The sequence below is a fragment of the Oryctolagus cuniculus genome, chromosome 7, assembly GCF_964237555.1.
Source record: "Oryctolagus cuniculus chromosome 7, mOryCun1.1, whole genome shotgun sequence".
NCBI lineage: Eukaryota > Metazoa > Chordata > Mammalia > Lagomorpha > Leporidae > Oryctolagus > Oryctolagus cuniculus.
This window is the reverse complement of record NC_091438.1, coordinates 129,090,777-129,112,042: the sequence shown is the minus strand read 5'-3', so window position 1 is coordinate 129,112,042 and position 21,266 is coordinate 129,090,777. Positions and strand designations below refer to the sequence as shown.

The window sequence follows — 21,266 nt, the reverse complement described above, 5'->3', positions numbered from 1 at the left end:
TGAATGACTGGAGTTCCACTGTACTTTTGCTTAGCATCTAAGTGAGGCTCCCTTTCCTCAGGCCTTCATCAACTTTCTCAGCCATCACCACCTCTTCCATTGGAACTCAAGTACAGTAGGCCTTTTGCTATATTTATTTGTTTGAAAGGCAGAGAGAGGTCTTCCATTAGCTGGTTCACTCCCCAAATGGCATCTGGTTCTCCCACGCTGGTGAGGGGCCCAAGCACTCGGGCCATCTTCTACTGCTTTCCCAGGCCACAGCAGAGAGCTGGATCGGAAGTGGAGCAGCCAGGACTCGAACCAGTGCTCATATGGGATGTCGGCACAGCAGGCAGATGCTTAACCTACTAAGCTACAGCGCCCGCCCCAGCCCTTCTGCTTTTTCCTCCCATCCCTGCGGGGGTGGCTGCCAGGAGTTCACTGGAGGACAGCTGGGGGAGTGAGAGGCAGGGACTGCCGGGCCAGGCTCTGCCACCACAGCTGTGTGTCCAGGGGCAAGATAAGCTCAACTTCCCCAACCTAACGGAACCCAAGGCATGCAAAGCACTGCTCCTGGGTTTAAACGGGAGCTAGTCTTATTCAAAGCACACATCGGGGGAAGTTGCTTCCAAAAACCTCAGGAAATTCCTCGAGTACTGTCCATGGTATGTGGTATTGGGTGTTCCTGAGCCGTCCTTTTATATTCCTCCGGCGTGTAGCCCCGCTTTTCTCTGGGGGGTGCTTACGCCTTCTCAGGCCCCAACCCATGTGCCCCCGGCCTCCTCCGCGAGGTGCCGCCTTCCGGCTGGGCTCAGCACGAACTACATTTCCCAGGGTGCGTAGCGGCGGGGCCTCGGCTCCGTGGGGGCCTCGGGCGGCGCGCCGTACCACGCCGTCGCCTGCTCGGGGGCGCGCGGGCTGGCGCGAGGACAGGGCCAAGGACCCGGAATGAGTTTCCGCGCAGTTCCGCTGGGCCGTGCCGGGCAGTGCCGGGTCGTGCCGGGCCAGAACAGACAGGGGTGGGGGCCTGAGTTGGCGGTGCCGGCGACAGGCGCTCGGGGCAGCCCACGCCTTGCTGAGGTCCCCGCCCCGTCCCAGCCGGGCCGGCTCATCTGTCAGTCACTGGGGCGGAGGCAGCGGCAGTAGCCGTGGTAGCGGGGCCGGAGCGGGGCGGTGAGCAGAGCGCGGGCCAGGCCGAATGGAGAGGACCTGCCACAGCCTCCCAACTCCACGGACTCTTCGCCCCTGACTCGCGAAGCTACACCCTCGCGCTTCGTTGGACGCCTCTGTAACCCGCGAAGGGCTCTCTTTCCCCCGTGCCCCCCAGCCCGGTGACCTCCTCACGGCGCCAAAGGGCTCGCACAGACGAGGGTGTTGTGGGTACAGGCCGTCGACCCTGTGACCCCGCACGGGCTCGGCACTCGGTTTTCCCCACAGGCCTCCCTCCTCACAGATTCTGGGGACAGAACCTTGACCTACCACTAGGACCCCGGCCTGAGTGCCCCTCACTTACGGCTCCCTCCTCAGGGTCACCGTCCCTGGGTTTCCTCCCAAGAGTCCCCCTTTTGGGTCCCTGGCAAGCCCCCCACCCCGAAGGAGGTGGGGAGGCCTCGGCAGCCATGCCCGCCCTGGGTCCCCCGTCACCCCGCAGCTCCCTGGACACACAAGCCGGGGTCTAGCAGGGGGCCAGCAGCCAAGGGGCTGGGGCAGGAGACAGATCAGGGTCCACCTCCCTGCTGGGGAGGGAGCCAAGATGGAGCGGCGGGAGGAGCAGCCGGGAGCTGCAGGGGCTGGAGCAGCACCAGCCTTGGACTTCACTGTGGAGAACGTGGAGAAGGTACGAGGGCTTTGGGGTGGGTACTCGAGTGACAGAGCAGAAGTTCTGGGGACTGACACTGAGGCCGGAGCTCAGGCCTGGGCCGGGTGCCTGCTGGGATGGTGCCCCTGGAGCACCTGGCGCTTGCGTGTCTCCGGCCAGCAGGACAGCAGTGTTGCAGTGCCCTCGTGGGCTATTTTTGGCTTTCCTTAGACCTGGGTCCTCTGTGGACAGATACGGGGTTTGGGGATGTACCCCCTCGGTGCTGGTGGCTCAGACTTCAGCCAGACTGGCTCTTCTCCAGCTCTGTGGGAAATGCATGAGCGGTGCAGTAAGAAACCAAGGAGACCTGCAGCTTGGTCCCTGGAAACCACACTGATGCTGAGTTATCCTACACCTGTGTCGAGTCAGGGGCTCAGAAGATAATCTGGAGCCCAAACAGCCTGGGTTACGTTCTCACTTTTCTTGGGTGCAGGGTCTTTTCTTTACCGCACAGGTGCTGGGCCTGGGCAGGCAGCAGTGGGGCGTACCCCTCTTTGTTTTGTGCTGTGTCAAGGGGCCTGGCCCTGCTGGGAACCTTACAAGGCCCTCCATTACTCACCTGTTCACATCACGCCCTGCCCTAGCCCTCCCTGGCTGGCCCCTGCCCAGTCCCTGTTTTCTGAGCTGCTTCTCTGATTGTCTTCAGCATTGGGCTCCCAGAAGCCTGGAATGCAAGAATGCATGGCCCCTGGGGTGAACAGGGACATGGGCTACCTTGCCGGAAAGCAGGGGATGGTCGCAAAGGTTCACTTGTTACTCTTGAGCCCTGTTTGCCATAACAAGCAGTGAGGATGGCTTCCCTTCCGCCTCTGCATCCCTGAGGGACCGAACAAGGGACAGTAGCCAGAGCTGGCTGTCAGGGGGTACAAATGGGGTTCAGCCTACTTGGATGGAGCCAGCTTGTGGGACAGGATCCTGGCCTCACTCACCCACTCCTTGGGGCTGGGCTGTATTGGCACTGTTCTGTGTGCTACCAGGGAGATACGCCACTGTTTTCCCACTGCGTGAACTCCCACTGGAGTTGGGACCCCGGAGGTTCTGCTAGTTGAGAGCTCCGGACCAGGCATTTGCTAGGACTGCGGCTGTGGCCCAAGCGGCTCTTTACTAGACCTTATGGGACCTTTGCGTGTGCTCTCTGAGGGTGCTCTCTCCCCCTCCCCCTCTAGGCTGTCTCTGCCTGAGGGCTCCTGGCAGAAGTCTCAGTCCTCCTCAGGTTTCACACTGGCCCTGGTGCCTGCATCTGGAGTGACCTAGTGATATCCCGGGGGGATGAATGGAGCTGTAGGAGTTGACTGGAGCAGCTGTGTCTGTAAGGGTCAGGGCCCCTCAGGCTGTTTCCTGTTCTTCTCAGCTGCGCTTCATCCTTAGGGAGCCATTCCTTCCCCCTGGGCCTTGCCCTCAGGTGCCTCCCACTAGAGAGCTCCGCTCCTCTCTCTCTGCCTCCCTGTCCCGGAACCCATAGTGGTTTTACTCTTAAGAGGATAGGGTAGAGCAGGGCAAGGTTGAGGCACTCAAGATGCCAGTGGTACCTCAGGCAACTTTGCAAGAGCCTTCCTGCTGAGCCCCCCGCCCCCACCCCCCACTCCCATCAGATAGGGGGTGCCGTCTTGCAGGTCTTGCAGGACCGAGTCGCTCTGCTCTGGGCCCTGGCGGGATCCCCAGCGGCCAGCAGCTGCTCAGTCCTGTGCTGTCTTGCAGGCGCTGCACCAGCTCTACTATGACCCCAACATTGAGAACAAGAACCTGGCTCAGAAGTGGCTGATGCAGGCCCAGGTCTCCCCACAGGCCTGGCACTTCAGCTGGCAATTACTGCAGCCCGACAAGGTGCCTGAGATCCAGTACTTTGGCGCCAGCGCCCTGCACATCAAGATCTCTCGCTACTGGAGTGACATCCCCACTGACCAGTATGAAAGCCTCAAGGCACAGCTCTTCACCCAGATCACCCGCTTTGCCAGCGGCTCCAAGATTGTGCTGACTCGGCTGTGCGTGGCACTGGCCTCGCTGGCTCTCAGTATGATGCCTGACGCTTGGCCATGTGCTGTGGCGGATATGGTACGGCTCTTTCAGGCCGAGGACTCACCGGTGGATGGCCAGGGCCGCTGCCTGGCCCTGCTGGAGCTGCTGACAGTGCTGCCTGAGGAGTTCCAGACCAGCCGCCTGCCCCAGTACCGCAAAGGCCTGGTGCGGGCCAGCCTGGCTGTGGAGTGTGGGGCCGTCTTCCCACTGCTGGAGCAGCTGCTCCAGCAGCCCAGCTCGCCCAGCTGTGTGCGTCAGAAGGTGCTCAAGTGCTTCTCCAGTTGGGTGCAGCTGGAGGTGCCGCTGCAGGACTGCGAGGCGCTCATTCAGGCCGCCTTCGCTGCTCTGCAGGACTCTGAGCTCTTCGACAGCAGCGTGGAGGCCATTGTCAATGCCATCTCACAGCCTGATGCCCAGAGGTGAGCTGGCCCCCGCCTGCCCAGAGAGGAGCAGCCTGCCTGGCCAGCTAGCTGCACACCCACCTGTGTGTTCAGTAGAGATTGAGTGCGTACTGCATGCCTGGTTCTTATGCTGGAGGTACAGCAAGGAACCAACCAAGACATGGCCCCTGACCTCGTGGTTCAGAGAGTGAGGCAAACGTTAAGCAAGTAACCCAGTGAATTATTCAGTCACAGCGTTTAGCTCTTCTCGTTCTCCCAGCCAGTCACCAAGTCCTGGCTGTTCTGCTTCTAACCATATTGCACATCTATTCCATTTCCACTGGTACCACCCTAGTCCAAGCTGTCATCATCTCTCTCCCCAAATTACTGCAGATCTTTCTCCCCAGCCTCCTGGTGTTCACTCTTGTACCCTTCATTGCCTCCGTAGCCAAAGGGATCTTTTGCAAATGAGACTTAAACTTTCTCCTTTTTGGTCAGAGCACTTCAGTGGCTTCTCATTGCTTCTAGGATAGAATTCAGAATCCTTAATGAGAAGCGGGAAGGTGCTGCGCGGTTTGGCTTTGCCAGCCTCCTCTCCTACCACTCTCCTTGCTGCCTACACCCTTACAAGGTTTTCAGTTCCTTGAACGTCCTGTGCTCCTTCCGGCCTCTGATACATCCCAGGTACTTGACACATTCCCCTGCCTCAGCCTGAACTTGACTTCTGTAGGGAAGTCCTCAGTGCTTTTTTTTTTTTTTTTTTTTTTTTTTTTTTTTTTTTTGACAGGCAGAGTGGACAGTGAGAGAGAGACAGAGAGAGAAAGGTCTTCCTTTGCCGTTGGTTCACCCTCCAATGGCCGCCGCTGCAGCCGGCGCACTGCGCTGATCCGATGGCAGGAGCCAGGATCCAGGTGCTTTTCCTGGTCTCCCATGGGGTGCAGGGCCCAAGCACCTGGGCCATCCTCCACTGCACTCCCTGGCCATAGCAGAGAGCTGGCCTGGAAGAGGGGCAACCAGGACAGAATCTGGCGCCCCGACCGGGACTAGAACCCGGTGTGCCGGCGCCGCAAGGTGGAGGATTAGCCTATTGAGCCACGGCGCCGGCCCTCAGTGCTTTTTAAGGCTAGGTTTGGCCCTCTCTGTTACATTATTTCCGAGCTCTCAGTGTTTTCCCTTAGCCCATAACATGATTTCATTATAAATTAATGATTATCTTCTCATCAGCCTCCCAACTCTGTGAAGACAGGGACTCTCATTTTATTCTGTTACGTTGTTCCTGGCACATGGTAGCATTCAGTATTTTTTGAAAGGATGAAAAGTAGAAGGTACCCAAATGGGGAGGTGTTGGGGGAGGAAGGAGAGGGACTGTTTCAGGCTTCGGAAACCCAACAGAAGCAAAGACCTGGGGTGGGCAGACTGTGGTCCATTCAAGGCCTATGAGAAGGTGAGTGTGGTGCAGTGTTTGTTGGGCAAGCATTAGCTGAGCACCTGACGTATCAAGCCCAGGGCTGAGGTGCTGGGAGCACAGAGATGAATGCTCTAACTTGGGCGTGTCAGGAACTCAGTCTAGGGACCATGATGGGCAAGTGCAGGCAGCATGTTGAATTCTCTGATCCGGAAAGCAAGGGGCTCTAAGTGCCCAGAGTGGGCACTTAACCCAGTCTGAGGGTTGTGAAAGGCTTCCCAGAGGAAGTGACAGCCAAACTGCTTGGAAGGCTGTGTTGAGAGTTAGCCAGATGGAAATGACAAATAGTCCAAGCAAACTAAAGAGCCCAGTGAGTGTGGTGATTTGTAAATCACTGGGTGTGACCGGGCTGCAGGCATTAAGGGCCAGAGTTGCAGGAGGTCCAGACCCAAATCATACTGTACTTTGTTGGCCAAGCTTAAAACTTTGGTCTTCATCCTGAGGGTGATATGAAAGATCTTAAAGGGTTTTAAGCAGAGAAAATGGCCTGCTGTGATTTGTTGGTATGAGTTGAACTGGAAAGGGCAAGACTGGAGGCCTGACACTGATGTTTCAGAGGTAGGACCTAGGGAAACTTCGGCAGAGTTGCAGGCAAAAATCACTGAAAGGGACCGAAAGGAGGAGTGGTTAATGAATGGCCCACGCCTCGGCATGGTCAGCTCTGAGTTTGAGTCCCAGATGGTCCACTCACGTGTGACATGTTGTAAGCTGAAGGTTGTGTGGGACTCTGTGTGTGTGTGTGTGTGTTCTACCTTCGTATTGTAAGCGATCGGTTTAATGGTAACTTTAAAAAAAAAAAAAAAAAGAGAAACTTTTAGAATGGGTTATCAGGAGTAGATGAATCATGCAATGGACAGTGGACCTAACTGATATGTGGCTAAAGCTGACAGGGGATTAGTTTCCTTGTACGTGCGTATATACCCACATACAAATGTATATGTGTGTGATACACACACAGAGATAACGTGCACAGCTGCTGCCTTGTAAAACTTCAGGTTAGAACATTGGGGTTGGTTTTAACAAAAACAAGGATATTTGGTGTAAGACTTGGGTTTAGCCTGCCCGCTGTATACTTCGTAAGTGGCAGCTGCTGGTATTTGGTATTGTGATTGTGGTGGCGGACAGTATTCCTACCCCCCGGCTTCCCAGGTTTTCTAGCTTAAGGTGGATGCCAAGTCCCAGGTCAAGGCCTCTCCTGGCAGCCTGAAGCTCAAGCGCTGAGTGGGCTCAGACGTGTGGTGGCTCAGGGAAACTTAGGGCAAGCGCATGGATGATGTGGGATGTCCTTGGATACAACCAAGTTTACCTGCCCAGCCAGTCTCAGGGGCTTTGCCAGGTAATTGATGCTCCTTCTCCTCTGAACGAATGAGTGAGCAAGGAGCCAGGAGGGAACCCACAGCCTCCTAGGCGCCCATTGGCTGCAGCCCCTTGGTTGCTTAGCAACTCTCCCCATTTTCTCAGCTCTGCTCCCGGAGCTCTAATTGCAGGTCTGGGCTAAGCTCAGTGTGAGCGGCAGCCAAGGAGTCCCAACAGCCCTGCCGCTGGAGCTGACCAATTGGAGCCGGGCCTCTTGAACTCAGTCTCAGCCATGGTCCTAAAGTCGCCTCCCTGTCTCCCTCCCCCAAACCTAAAAACCTCTGGGTCCTCAGGTTTGTTCCCTGGTTGCATAGCTGCCCAGGTGGTGGGAAATCTATGAAAGAGTCTCCCCGCGCCCCCGCCCCGACCCCAACCCGTGGGTGAGCTTGGGCCTTGCTCTGTCCAGTCTAGTTTCATAGCTTTGACTTAGAAATCACCTTCGGTGTTTTTCATTCCTGGATCATCCAGGCACCGCCTTCCCCAGGTGTCCTGACATCAGCCCGCCCCTTGGCTGAACTTGTACCCAGGTCACCCTTATTCTGCTTTTGCACAACTGCTGCTGCTTCCTGGCTGTCTCCTTTGGAAACACAGACACACACACACACACAGTTAAATGTTTTTAATCCTGGAAAAGCTTTTTACTGGGACCTGGGGGCGGAGAGAAGGGGAATTAGTCAGACTGATAGGATCAGAGATATAGGCTGATTTGCATAGATCCTTTGGGGAGAACTCTGGTGGCCCCTGAAAGAGAAGTAGACTTGTAACAGCTGAGGGGGTCATCTCAACCTGGAGCCTGGAAGTTGCTGTTTGACCTTGAGTAATACTCTGAGCCCTCTGGGCTATGCTGTCCTTGATTTAACCTGTTACCAGGCTCAGGTGAGACAAACGAAGAATCTTCACTGAGTACCTACTGCCTGCATGAACTTTGGGAGGTAGAGGGAGTCTTGGAGTACAGTGGGATGCCATGGGGGTAGGGCACCACCTCCTGTTTCCACTTCAACTGCTGGGCAGCTTGCAGGCCATAGCCTTGGCCCTGCCCCTACCCGTGCTCTGTGCCAGGGTCTGGCCTGAAGGTGCCCATTGTCTGGCCGTGCAGCCTGTGTCAGGGTCATGGGACTGAAACTATCCCAGCTGTCTCCAGGCGGCACCTTCTGGGGCCGTCTCTGGGCTAGGGATCTCCTAGTATGGGTGACTGTCCCTCCCAGAATGGGCATGTGGAGGAGGCTAACATCTCTTGGCCACTTGCCTCCCTTTGTTCTTCTCATCCTCCCACTAAGGTTACGAGGCTACTGCCTGGTCATCTGCCTGGGACAAGTCTGGCTGGAATTCCTTGCTCCTCGGTGCCCCCTCCCTCTGCAGGCTGATTAACACTGATTAACAGCAGGAGGGTCCCAAATATCTCCACTTCCACTGCTTAGTCTGATCTCCGGAGCGGGCTGCTGGGGAGGGAGGCAGCATTGTGACGTCTTCTCTCCATCTCTTTTGTACCCTGGGCTGCGTCTCCTCCTCTTAGGGCTCTCACCTGAGCCCTTTGCTTTTCTCTCCTGCAGCACTCCCTCCCTGGGCAATTTGCAAAGACTCCCATAGCTTCAGTTACCAACTATTAGCTAATGACACTCAAATCCGTGTCTCATGCTCTAACTTCACTGGGCTTCAGAGTTTTATTTCTAGTTCTTTCTATATAGTCCCACCTAGATAGCCCACTAAGTGCCTCTGAGTCAGCAAACCTGACATTGAACTTTCTGCCTCCCATGAACGGTGTATGACTCCCCTCGACCCACTCCTCCAGAGCTAAGTAGCCCCACACCACCTGTCTAGGTGGAGAGTTGTCCTTGACCCGTCCCCATCCTTATATCCAGCCGGTCATCAAGTCCTCTCCATTTTGCCTCTTTTGTCTCAGAATTCATCAACTACTGCTCTGTTTTCCTGCTGCCCCTCAGACTGCATGGGAGCTGCATGCTGGTGGTACAGGGTGGAGTGGATGGTGGGGATTCATACATGAGCTGTTGCCACCTGCTAAAGTTTTTTTTTTTCTTCAAGGTTTCTTTATTTCTTTATTTGAAATCAGTTACACAGAGAGAGGGAGAGACAGAGATCTTCCATTCGCTGGTTCTCTTTCCAGATGACTCCAAAGGCCAGGGCTGGGCCAACCTGAAGCCAAGAGCCAGGAGCTTCTTTCGGGTCTCCCACATGGGTAGCAGGGGCCCAAGTACTTGGGTCATCTTCTCCTGCTTTTCCCAGGCTATAAGCAGGGTGCTAGATAGGAGGTGGAGCAGCTGGCACATGAACTGGCACCCATGTGGGATGCTGGCATTGCAGGCAGCAGCTTTACCTGCTATACCATGACTCTGGCCTCCCTGCTAAAGTCATTAACCTGAGCCTGGGATGACCCCCGTTTCTCCCACCCTTTTTCTCTCCATCACTGACTGTATTTATTTCTTGGGCTGCTGTAATAGTACCACACACTGGGTGACTCTAAACAACAGAAATGTATCGTCTCACAATTGTGCAAGCGAGAAGTCTGGAATCAAGGTGTGAGCAGGTCCATGTCCCCTCTGAATCCTTCCTTGCCTCTTCCTAGTTTCTGGTGATTTGCTGGCAATCTTTGGCATTCCTTGGTTTGGTGATGCCTAACTCCAATCTCTGCATTTGTCCTCACATGGCATCCTCCCTGTGTGCCCCTGTTTTCATATGGATGTCTTCTTAGAAGGACTGGCTGGATTGGATTAGGGGCTACTCCACTCCAGTATGACCCTTTTTCCAAATCAGATTGCATTTTGAGGTAAGAAAAGGGTTAGGATTTCAGTGTATCTTTTTCAGGAGGGACACAATTCTCCCCATGATAGTCCTCTAGCTTCCCAAAATTCATGTCACTCCCACATGCAGACTGCATCACCTCATCGCAACCCCCCCGAAAGTCTTCACCCATTCCACCACCAACTCGTTCCAATTGGAGGACACAGTTCAAGCAGCCCCTTTGTATTTCCTCCCAGAGTTCTAGAAGGTTCTTCCCAACATTATTAGCATCAGAGCTACTAGATCTCAGAGCTCTGATCTCTCTTTAGCTTAGGATTTGATATCAGAAAGGGGCTTTGATGGAATACAGGGAGGTTGTGCCTTTCTCTCAGAGCTGGGTGGGGTGGGCAGACGGCTCTGATGGGTCTCCCCACGTCATGCCTCTAGGTACGTGAACACACTCCTGAAGCTCATCCCACTGGTGCTGGGACTTCAGGAACAACTGCGACAGGCAGTGCAGAATGGGGACATGGAGACCTCCCATGGCATCTGTCGCATCGCTGTGGCCCTTGGCGAGAACCACTCCCGGTAGGCAGTAGGGCAGCTCGGGGTGGGAAAGGAGAGCCCTCTGAGAGGTGGGGTCATGGAACCCCCCCCCCCCCCCGGGAGAGGGGGATGACTTTTCTTTGTCTCCTCCCCAGGGCTTTATTGGACCAAGTAGAGCACTGGCAGAGCTTCCTGGCACTTGTCAACATGATCATGTTCTGCACGGGCATCCCTGGCCACTATCCTGTCAATGAGACCACCAGCTCCCTGACCCTCACCTTCTGGTACACACTGCAGGTGTGTCCGGATGACTGCTGGTGGGGCTGGCCCGAGGTGGAGGAAGGTGGAGCGGGGGCTTCTGTGGCTGCTGGTGAGGTGGCTGACTCTCTCCCCTGGCCCTCTCAGGATGACATCCTGTCCTTTGAGGCAGAGAAGCAAGCTGTGTACCAGCAGGTGTACCGGCCCGTCTACTTCCAGCTGGTGGATGTGCTTCTGCACAAGGCCCAGTTCCCTTCTGACGAGGAGTATGGATTCTGGTCCTCAGATGAGAAGGAGCAGTTCCGAATTTACAGGTGATGGCAGCAGGCCAACCCTAGCTCCAAATGGAGTTCCGAACTGCCGCAGGCAGTGAGGGAATGGTCCGAGGCCAGGTTACTGAATTCTGGGGCTCTTTTCTCTGTTCTCTGGGCGTGTTTGCTGGGCTGGGAGGGTCCTGGGCTCAGGAGCAGGACCCAGGCAGTATAAAAGGCCTTGCTCTGCTTCCCAGGGTGGACATTTCAGACACGCTCATGTACGTCTATGAGATGCTGGGGGCCGAGCTGCTCAGCAACCTCTATGACAAGCTAGGCCGTTTGCTCACCAGCTCAGAGGAGCCCTACTCCTGGCAGGTACCTCCCAAGCCTGATTCCCTCAGTCCTGCCTGACCTGTTGCACCCTGCCCCTCAGCCAAGCCTGTGGTACCCTCTTTCCGCAGCACACAGAAGCCCTGCTCTATGGCTTCCAATCCATCGCGGAGACCATTGATGTCAACTATTCTGATGTGGTGCCCGGGCTCATTGGCCTCATCCCACGGATCAGCATCAGCAATGTGCAGCTGGCAGATACCGTCATGTTCACCATTGGTGAGATCTGGCACACACCCACGGCCAAGTTCCCAGAGCCACAGCAGCCATCCCCAGCCCAGCCTGCTGGGTCCTATCCAAGATGGAAGAGACACACGCCCGCATTCCTTCCCAACCCCCACGCCTCCCACCTCCCCTAGTCCGTGTTGCAGCCAGCTGACTGTTCTGGCAAGTCCAGGGGTCCTTCCTGTGGTGTGCTGAGCCAGTGAGGCTAGTTCACGGTCAGTAGGACAGCTGCCCTTGGCCTCTGTAGAGTAACCCCTTTCTGCTGCTCAGCTGCAAGGCTTGTGTTTGAGCTTGCACTTGCATACTGTCTGCCCAGACCTCTGAGAGAGCAGTGCTTAGTGCCGGGACTGCGACTTGAGCCTGCCAGGAGCTCTGCCTGCTCGGGAGCATGGTCCAAAGCCACCCTGGCCTGCCTGACAGTTTCCCTCTTGCTTTCTCCAGGAGCTCTGTCTGAGTGGCTGGCCGACCACCCTGTCATGATCAACAGCGTCCTGCCCCTTGTACTGCATGCCCTAGGCAACCCTGAGCTCTCCGTCTCTTCTGTGTCCACCCTCAAGAAGATCTGCCGAGAGTGCAAGTATGACCTGCCTCCCTATGCTGCCAACATTGTGGCCGTCTCCCAGGTATGTGGGGCCCTCGGTGGAGCGGTGGAGCCGGGTGTCGGGCGTCCTCTGCTCTGTGCTGAACCACATTCCTTCTTTTCCCCCCACCCAGGATGTGCTGATGAAACAGATCCACAAGGTGCGGCTCACAAATCCTGTCACCTGCCTTCCCCTAGTCCTCGTCTTATCCACCCCCCCCAGCAGGACGTGGTCAGACTGACCATCCCTTTTGTGCCCCACAGACGAGCCAATGCATGTGGCTGATGCAGGCCCTGGGCTTCCTGCTGTCGGCCCTGCAGGTGGAGGAGATCCTTAAGAACCTGCACTCGCTTATCTCACCGTATATCCAGCAGCTGGAGAAGCTGGCAGAGGAGATGGTGAGTGAGCTTGGGGCCCAGGGACAGTGCTGAGCTGCGAGGCCTCCCTTTGTGTGGACTGTGGCTGCGGAGGGCTGGGATTCGAGCTACTACTCAGGTCAGAGCTGAGCAGTTTGGGGACCAGGATGAGGCTGGGAGATCTGAAGCCTGGTTTTTGCTTCTCCCCCTAGCCCAATCCTTCCAACAAGCTGGCCATTGTCCACATCTTGGGTCTCCTCTCCAACCTCTTCACCACGCTGGATGTCAGTCATCACGAGGATGATCACGAAGGCTCTGAGCTCCGGAAGCTGCCAGTGCCACAGGGACCCAACCCCGTGGGTGACATTGTCGTTGCTGTTGCCCCCACCCACCCACACACCTGTGAGGATGTCCTTGTCACTCCCCACCTCTGTGGGTGGTGTTGTCATTGCTCCCCAGGCCTCAGGGGCTGATGCACTTGGTCTTCTGACCTGTGGATGACCTTACTGCTCCCTGCTCTGTAGGTAGAAGTGTCATTGTCTTTCTCAACCCTGTGGGTGATGTCCTTGTCCCTGGCCCAACTGGGGTGATGTCACTGAGGTCCTTCTGATCCGTAAGAGACACCAACATTATCCTTCAACCCTTAAGTGATGTTATTTTGGGCCTCTGTCCAATCTTCTACTCTTAGGAGCTTCTACGTAAGCATCCACTGTCCCCTGCAGGCATTGAGAATGCGCATGAGCTCCCTGTATATTTGTTGCCTTCGGGTGGGTTTCACTACAGGAAATACCTGCAAAGATTGTCACAGAGTGGTGACACAAGCTTAGGCACAGGGGGTTGGGGTGACCACTTACAAGCTGTTTGATCTGGGGCAAGCCTCAGCTTCCCTTTCAAGACTATGAACTTTGGGGTACTGGCTTGCTCATCTCATAGAACTGTATTGGATAGCAGATTGGTCTCAAGTAACAATAGTCTGCAGACTTTAAAGTTCTGTAGGAATATGAGGGACTGCTTTGGTCATTGTTCCAGAACCCTCTCCAGGGTTTTTCCTAGAGAAAAGGAAGCTGCAGGCACCCTGGCCTCTGCGTTCAACTCCCCACCCTGATTTCAGGTACACTTTGGCTCCAGACCAAGCCTGGGCCACCATCATCCTACAGAGCCCCTTCTGCAAGTGTCGTCACCCTGCCTTCCCTCATCTCCAGGAGCTCCGTCTGCTCCCTGCTCCTCATAAGCTGCCCACATCTGTGTATCCCTGCCCCAACCTGTGTGGATGAGGCAGCGTCTCCCTCCATGAGGAGCCAGCCCATGGCCTGGGCTTTACTGAGGCAGAAGTGGATAGGGTGTGATCGTTTGAACAGCTGAAAGAGGAAGGCATCGTAATCTTAGGGAGCACTCACAAGAACCCCGTTTCGCCGTTTGAGGCTTCCTCTGAGATGAACCCTGGAATTCCAGACATTCTCCTCCTGCATTCATTCATTTCATTCCCCCGGCGGTCCATGCACTGAGTGCTCACTGTGTAGTCAGGGTAATGGGTTTGAGCTCCTTGTCTGCTCCCCATTACCAAGTGCTCAGGTGGGTGTCAGGGCTGGCGGGGGCACCTCACTTCTCTCTGTGTCTTCAGGTGGTGGTGGTGCTGCAGCAGGTCTTCCAGCTTATCCAGAAGGTTCTGAGCAAGTGGTTGAACGATGCCCAGGTGGTGGAGGTAAGCCCTCGGCCTCGCTTTCAGCTCCCATGTGACTGCTCAGAGATGCGGAACACGAGTAAGGTGTCGCCACCTCACTTCAGCTTGCGATGGCCTGGAGGAAACAGAGAAGCTGAATTTTGCCCAGCAGACACAAGGAGTCTTTTGGGAAGACTTTGAGGACTCCCCAGTGTCACAAGTGCTCTGCGAAGGGACTGTAACATTAGGGCCGAGTGACAGCCAGGCCACTGTTTCAGCATCAGAGACCTGTCTTTTATTGCTGTCACTGCCCTATGAGAGGAAGTAGTGGATATGTAAGCAGCAAGATGTAAGTGACGGTCACAGCCCTGTGTGAAAGGCCTTTTTGCCCCTGCTCTACAGGGTGAGGGTGTGACTTACTCACCTTCCATCAGTTGCAGGGCTAGGCAAAGCTTCTAGATAAGGGCTTCTGTCTTAGGCCTCCTCCGTGCAGGACTTCCATCATGTTCCAGTGGATTGAGACCTCCTGACCTTTGGCTGATGGTGACCTTTCTTCCCAAGGCGGTGTGTGCTATCTTTGAGAAGTCTGTTAAGACGCTGCTGGATGACTTTGCTCCCATGGTGCCACAGCTGTGTGAGATGCTGGGTCGGATGTATAGCACCATCCCCCAGGCCTCTGCTCTTGACCTCACTCGACAGGTGGGCTTCCTGGGTGGGGCAGCCAGTGTTCTGGATTTCATCCAAGTCAGAGATCTAACCCTGGAGGGGGTGGGGGTCTGGGATTGACACCTGCATTCCAGGGATATGGACCTGTCCCGTTGAGCCTGAGCCTCAGCTGACCAGTGTTCCCTGCTCTGTTGTAGCTGGTCCACATCTTTGCTCATGAGCCTGCCCACTTTCCCCCAATCGAGGCCCTCTTCCTGCTCGTCACCTCCGTCACACTCACTCTCTTCCAGCAAGGTAGGTCCTGACGAGGGTCTCTGCTGCTGCCGCCACTGCCACTGCCTCTGCTTCCCCATTTGGGGAGCCAAAGCTGCCCACTCTGTTCTCTGTTCCCTGAGTCGCACATGGGACTTGATGGGAAACTTGGGATCACACACAGCACAGCTGTCACCTTATAAGGAGTTGACACTCTGGGTCGAAGTGGACAAGAGGGTGAATGATGTCTTCTAATAGCCTGCTGGGCTCAGGGCCAGGCTGGACATGTGGGAGACGTAGGGGTGATGCTCTGAGGGACTTGGGCACTAGGCTGGCTCCTTTCCTCTAGGGAATAATGAAGAGTGAAAAGAGCATGGGCTTTGAAGTCAGCTAGAGCTAGATTCTAAGCTCATCACCACCAACTAGTTGTGTGACCTTGGGCAAGTCACTTAACCTTTGCCGGATCTTTATTTCCATATCTATGAAGTGGAGCTGTCACATACTTTATGTGATTGTTATAGGTATTCAAATGGTACCTTCTGGGTCCCTGGCTTGGGGGTTCCAACATATGAAGCATTCAGAATGTTGTTTCCTTTCCCTGCATCGAGGCTTAGTCCTCTCTGGGCCAATGTTTTGTTGTGATCCCAGAAGTCAGTTAACTTTGGTTGAGGTCCCATTCCCTAGTCACTGTGGCTGTCTGCCTGAGAGCTGGGAGAAGGGACTCTAGGCTCCCCTGCTGTCTAACTTGGGCTTCTGACTTGGAAGCGAAACAGTGCTGCTCCACCACCTCCTAAGACTTACCGGGCTTTGTTATCCCAGGTCTGAGGCCCCCAGAAACCTCAGCCAGCCTGGAGTGCTGTGTGCTCGTATTCTCCTCATACCTGGACCCATGATCCTGGCCGGTTTCTCAGGGCCACAGGTGGATCCTATCTGGGGAGAAGCCTGAGCTGGCAGCCTGGTGTGTTTGCCCTCAAGTGCATCTCCCCACTCCTCATGCCACTCTGGGACAAGTCTCAGTGATGCCCCCTGACTGTCCCTCAGTCAGCCCACCTCTCCCTGCCCTCCATGGCCACTGCCCAGATTGCCTCAGTATCCTGCCTGACATCCGCCCTTCTCTCCCACCCATTCTGCACACGGCAGCTGTAAAGTTGTGTATAACACACAAGCCTTTTTTTCCTCCCTGGCTTAAGACACTGTCATTGCTCCCCATTGCCCTCAAGTTATTGTCTCATTCCCACCCACCACACTCTGGCATACCTCCAATTCCTCTCCTGCCAATGCCCCATGTCCCGTTCGCTTGGTGCCTTGCTTCTCTAGGGGAGAGCTCACTCCTTCACACCTTGGATGTGAGGAAGACCGCATCACATTCACACTGCTAGTGCAGCGCTGAACACACACAGCAGTTGGCCTTCATGCCTGTCTCTGTGCCTAGCCTAAGCCCCTCAAAGGCAGCGTTGAATCTCCCCTCTGCAGAGAAGAGCGGGCCCCAGACACCATTAGATAAAGGAGAGTGAGGCTCCGTGTGCTAGGAGCCCTCCTCCCTGACCATCTGGCCCACCTCTGCCAGGGGCGCTGCTGAACACTGAACCTGCTGATCTGCCGCAGGACCCAGGGTCGGGGGTAGAGGCTGGCACATCGAGCCTCACTTCCCAGCACTTAGGTAACTCGGTTCCGGTATGAATTATTGGCGACTCCATGTAGCTCGGAGAAGGAACCAGGGAAGAGATTGCTAACTACTACTAAATGGAGCATATGAGGCTTGCCCAGGACCACACAGCTACTTAGTGGTATCTCAGGCAGGTATTTTTGCCTTGCATCCTCTCGTGGGTGGGAAAACCGGGCGACAGCTCCAGGTGCAAACCTTGTTCTTGCCACAGGAGTCGTCGGAACTGGAGGCAGAAGCGTCCAACGTCACATTTGTTGGGCTTGGTGGCGGACAGGATAGGATGGCTCCTGCATCTGTGTGCTAGCCCAGTCCTAGGCACCCTTCCCACTGTACCATGGGGTGACACATTGGCTGGTTTCCCTCTCTCCTGGCATGCTCAGATGATGGGAGCTGGTCCTCAGCCCTGAGCTTGGCTCTCTGCTGAGTCCATGTCTGTGGAGGGGCTTTGCTTAGATGGGGCTCTTGTTTTTGGCCTTACGATGCTGTTTTCTCCCCTGGGCCTGCCAGTGACTTCCCCAGCCACGCCCACAGCACACTGGGCACTGCTGTATCCAGGCAGAGGTCCTCTGGTTTAAATGGACCCAATGGATTATTTTCCTTGACTAGATCAAGAACCGTAAACCCGTTAAAGTGAGAGGAACGTTTACTCTAACCCTGATGCCCTGGTCATCCTAGGGCCCTTAGCCAAGCCTCAAAAGGAGGTACCAGGGACTGTGCCCATCAGCCCTGCCCTCCTCTTCAGTGGCTGCGCTGGGGAGCTGCGTGCTAGGGAGCAGTGCAGGGCTACCTCAGCCTGTCCAAGGCCTCCGCAAGTGTTTCTTCAGCGACATGGAGTCCGGAATTGCTCGAGCACCACGGGCTCACGGGGGGACCAGCCTGAGGAGTAGGTGGGGAATAGGCGGCAGGACCCTGGGGGAGCTGGGCAGGCCCGTCCTTCACTTTGCCGTCTCTTTCTGTTGGGCTTCTCCCAGTTCATGGTTTTTGTATGTTCTGTTTCTTTATCTTGCTTCCTGCTGCTCATGTGCCCCGCGCTGTCTCCCTGCAGGCTCTCAGTCCCACATAACTATATGAGGTTGAGTTGCTGTTTGTATAATTTTTTCTTAAGTTCCATCTTTATTATATTTTAGGGCCCAGGGATCATCCTGATATTGTTGATTCATTTATGCAACTCCTGGCACAGGTGTGTTTTAGTTTTATTCATTCACGTTCTGTTCTCTCTCTTTCTCTTTCTCTTATGTTGAAATTCAATTTAAGCCTATTTTTAGCTTTCTGTTGACAAGTTTTTTTTTTCTGTTCAGTTGAATAGAGTTTCTTCATCTGTTTCCGTGGAAGTTGACAACCCAGCATCCTCCTTTAGAGCCCCTTTGCCTCAACTAGCAGAGTCTCCCACAAAGACCAGGGAGAGGCTGATCCGAAGGGAGGGAGCTGGGCTGGCCTGGGGCACTGGGGAAGGACGGGGGCGCTAACTGTGCCCAGCAGCTCCTGAGTGGCTGACTTGCCCAAGAAGCTCAGGGTAGGGCTGGAGTCGAAGGGCCTGGGGTTCACTGTCCCCGTGCTCCTGCCGGGAACTGCCTGCCTCAGTGCCCTCAGCCTGCTCCTGAGAAGTAGGCTGGGAGCAGCTCCAAGAGGAGGGGCTGACAATGAGTGTGCAAGGCAGAGCCCAGGGTCGGGCCATGGGGAGGTTGTGCTGCAGCCGGGTGGAGCGGAGGGGCGCAGACTCTACAGCGAGCCCACGCTAGGATGTGTTTGCGATTGGTATGTGTTTAAGCATGTTGCACCCTCTTGTATGTTTTGAGTTTGGTTTGGGAAAGGAGCAGAAATCAGCTGGTGCTGCTGTGAGTCTGTGCGTGTTGCGTAGGGTGTTGGGGTAAGTGTGTTAAGTGTGTTCGCTGACACGTGTGGGTGTGTGGGGCTGTGGGGGAGGATGAGGAGTGTGTGGTGGCATTGGTATGTCTAGAGTACAAATGTGTTGGGCTCCTGGGTGTGTGGAGTTAGTGTGGTGGGGTTCTGTGTGTTAGGGAGTCCCAGTGGGTTGTGGGGTGGGGTGAGGGGCCCTGTGAGTTGGGGTAAATGGAGTGCTTCTTTGCTTAATCATTCCATAGATATTCTGAATGTGTCATCCATGCTTGGCACTAGGCCAGGTGCTGCTGAGGGTGTAAGGGTGAGCTAAAGCAGGCACGGTCCTTGGTCTCTCGAACCTAGAGTCTAGTTGGGAGGGGCAGGAGGCATGAGGAATGAGGCCTGGATGGATGTGTGTGTGTGTGTATGTGTGTGTGTGTGGCAGCTGCAAGGGTGTGCCTTGAGTGTGCATTTCTGGATGGGTGTGTTGGAAGGGTGTCCATGTACTGGAGGACTGTGGGTAGGTTGAAGGTGTGGGTGTATTGACACAGTTTGGGGATGTAGGATGCTAGGGTGCATGGCGAGTGTGTGTGGTCAACATGGGAAAGTGTGTGTTAGAGGTGCCTTTCAGGTGGGGTGCATGTCGGGGTATTGGCACCTGAGTAAACATGGAGGGTAGAAGGTATACGAGGGGCTGGAGGGTGTGCGCTGGGCTGTTGCTGGGGAGCAGCAGGGTTCGAGGACTGCTGCTGCAGCTGTGCGGAGCATCTCCTGTGACCTGAGGATGTGCCACTCATGTCCTGGTACCACTTGGGCCAGGCCACCTGCCCCTTCACCCCGTTCGCTCCACACCCTCCACTCTGTGGTAGCCCTGGCTCCTGGGGTGGGTATGGCTGAGAGGAGCCTGGACACAGGATGTCCTGGGGGAAAGGTGGGGCCGGGGCTCCAGGGCTCCTGTCCGGCTTTTCCTCTCCCTGAGAGGAGCTGGAGGGTGCCTGAGGACTGCAGGCAGAATACAGGAGGAGGGCTGTCGGGCCGAGATCTCCATGTCCAGCTGCCACTTCTCCTTCCTGCTGCCCTGTCCACACACCCAGGGGCCTTAGCTGCCTCTTGAATCAAAGTGAAGTCAGTGCTGGCTACCTGGAGCCTGCAGGAAGTCTGGCCCTGATAGAGGGGGAGAAGGAAGGTGTTTGCTCAGGGAGTGACTTGGGGCCCAGACTTTCTGCGTTATGCTCCCCGATCTCCAACCTCTCTCACACACACACCTGTGCATTCAGGTACACATACTTGTCTCTAGATCCCTTGGGCTGCTCTTTGACCAGCTGGACTCTGGGGGTGGTCTGGGTCCCCCAGAGTTGGCGGGGTGGCTGGTTTTGGCGGCCTTTACCTGTGGTGTGGAGTTGGGGGCTGGGGTGGCAGGTGAGTGGGGGGGATGGTCCTTGGAGCTGGCTGGGGCTGGGCTTACCAGCTCCACCTCCTGCAGGCTCTGAAGCGGAAGCCAGATTTGTTCCTGTGTGAACGATTGGATGTCAAAGCTGTGTTCCAGTGTGGTAAGTGGGGCCGGGAGGACAGGTGGGCCTGGGGCTCCCCTCGGAGGATCCTTAGGCCCCACCTGATCTGCCTCTTCCTCTCCTGCAGCTGTGCTGGCCCTCAAGTTTCCCGAGGCACCTACTGTCAAGGCCTCCTGTGGCTTCTTTGTGAGTTGCAAGCAGACCCCTGACTCCTCACCACCTCTGTGGCCTGCCCTGCCCGGGACTCAGCGGTCGACGTTTGCAGGTCCAGTCCTCAGGGAGAGGCGGGAAGGAGCTGGGGCTGATGGGTCTCTCTGTCCTCTGCAGACAGAGCTGCTGCCTCGGTGTGGGGAAGTAGAATCCGTGGGGAAAGTGGTGCAGGAGGACGGCCGTATGCTGCTCATAGCAGTGCTGGAGGTGAACGGGGGCAGGTGGATGTTTGATCAGGGCAGGGTGGGGTGGGGAGAGGGGTTGGCTCTTACTGCTGGGGCAGCTGGCTTTCTGGGAATCGTAAACCTGTAGGTCCCTAAGCTCTTGGACTCTGTTTCTTCCTCAATTAAATGGCTGGCAGTTATCAAGGCTGCTGTGAGGATCAGCTGGCTCTCCAGAAGCAGCGCTCACTTGTGATGTGCGGTGTGGCTCAGGAACTATTCTGGAGGGCCCGGGGGCATGGTTAGGCCTCCTTGCTGCGGAAGGGACAAGGCCCCAGTGTGCTGAGAACCCCTCTCCCTCAGGCCATCGGGGGCCAGGCCTCCCGCAGCCTCATGGACTGCTTTGCCGACATCCTGTTTGCCCTGAACAAGCACTGCTTCAGCCTCCTGAGCATGTGGATCAAGGAGGCACTGCAGCCCCCTGGCTTTCCCTCTGCCCGCCTCAGCCCGGAACAGAAGGACACCTTCAGCCAGCAGATCCTTCGGTGAGCGGAGCTGGGGTGGGCCTGGGTGTGGGTGGGGAAGAGGCGGTGGGCGGTGCTCACCTGCTCTCCTCTCCCTCCCTCCCTCAGCGAGCGAGTGAACAAGAGGCGAGTGAAGGAGATGGTGAAGGAGTTCACACTGCTGTGCCGGGGGCTGCATGGCACAGACTACACAGCTGACTACTGAGCGGTGCCCCCTTCCCACCCACCTCTTCACCTCACCCCTCCCTATGCCCAAAGAGTAAATGTGGACCCTCACTGCTGCCTCTGCTTCCTTCCTGCTGCCGCCATCATGTAAAGAGAAGCCTGGGCCCAGAAGGACTGAGGGCAAGACGGGAGGATGTTGGGCCCAGGCGTTG

General features: G+C 55.9%; 1 protein-coding gene across 2 annotated transcripts; it reads left to right on the top strand.

Annotated features, from left to right (window-relative positions):
* The first annotated feature begins 913 nt into the window (after positions 1-913).
* IPO13 (importin 13) lies at positions 914-21,165 on the top strand. 2 transcript variants are annotated; one of them, XM_002715158.5, is made up of 20 exons: positions 916-1,816; positions 3,536-4,272; positions 10,238-10,378; positions 10,492-10,633; positions 10,742-10,908; positions 11,103-11,223; positions 11,310-11,457; positions 11,905-12,086; positions 12,178-12,204; positions 12,308-12,442; positions 12,613-12,756; positions 14,022-14,102; positions 14,622-14,759; positions 14,924-15,020; positions 17,772-17,824; positions 19,967-20,033; positions 20,122-20,180; positions 20,322-20,411; positions 20,729-20,910; positions 20,998-21,165. In XM_002715158.5, the coding sequence occupies exons 1-20, from the start codon at positions 1,733-1,735 to the stop codon at positions 21,092-21,094; spliced, it is 2,892 nt and encodes a 963-aa protein (XP_002715204.1). In that variant the 5' UTR covers positions 916-1,732; the 3' UTR covers positions 21,095-21,165. The 2 variants fall into 2 exon arrangements, 1 of the variants encoding a protein (XP_002715204.1); XR_011390741.1 differs by lacking the exon at positions 17,772-17,824 and having other exon boundaries at positions 914-1,816.
* Positions 21,166-21,266: the final 101 nt, after the last annotated feature.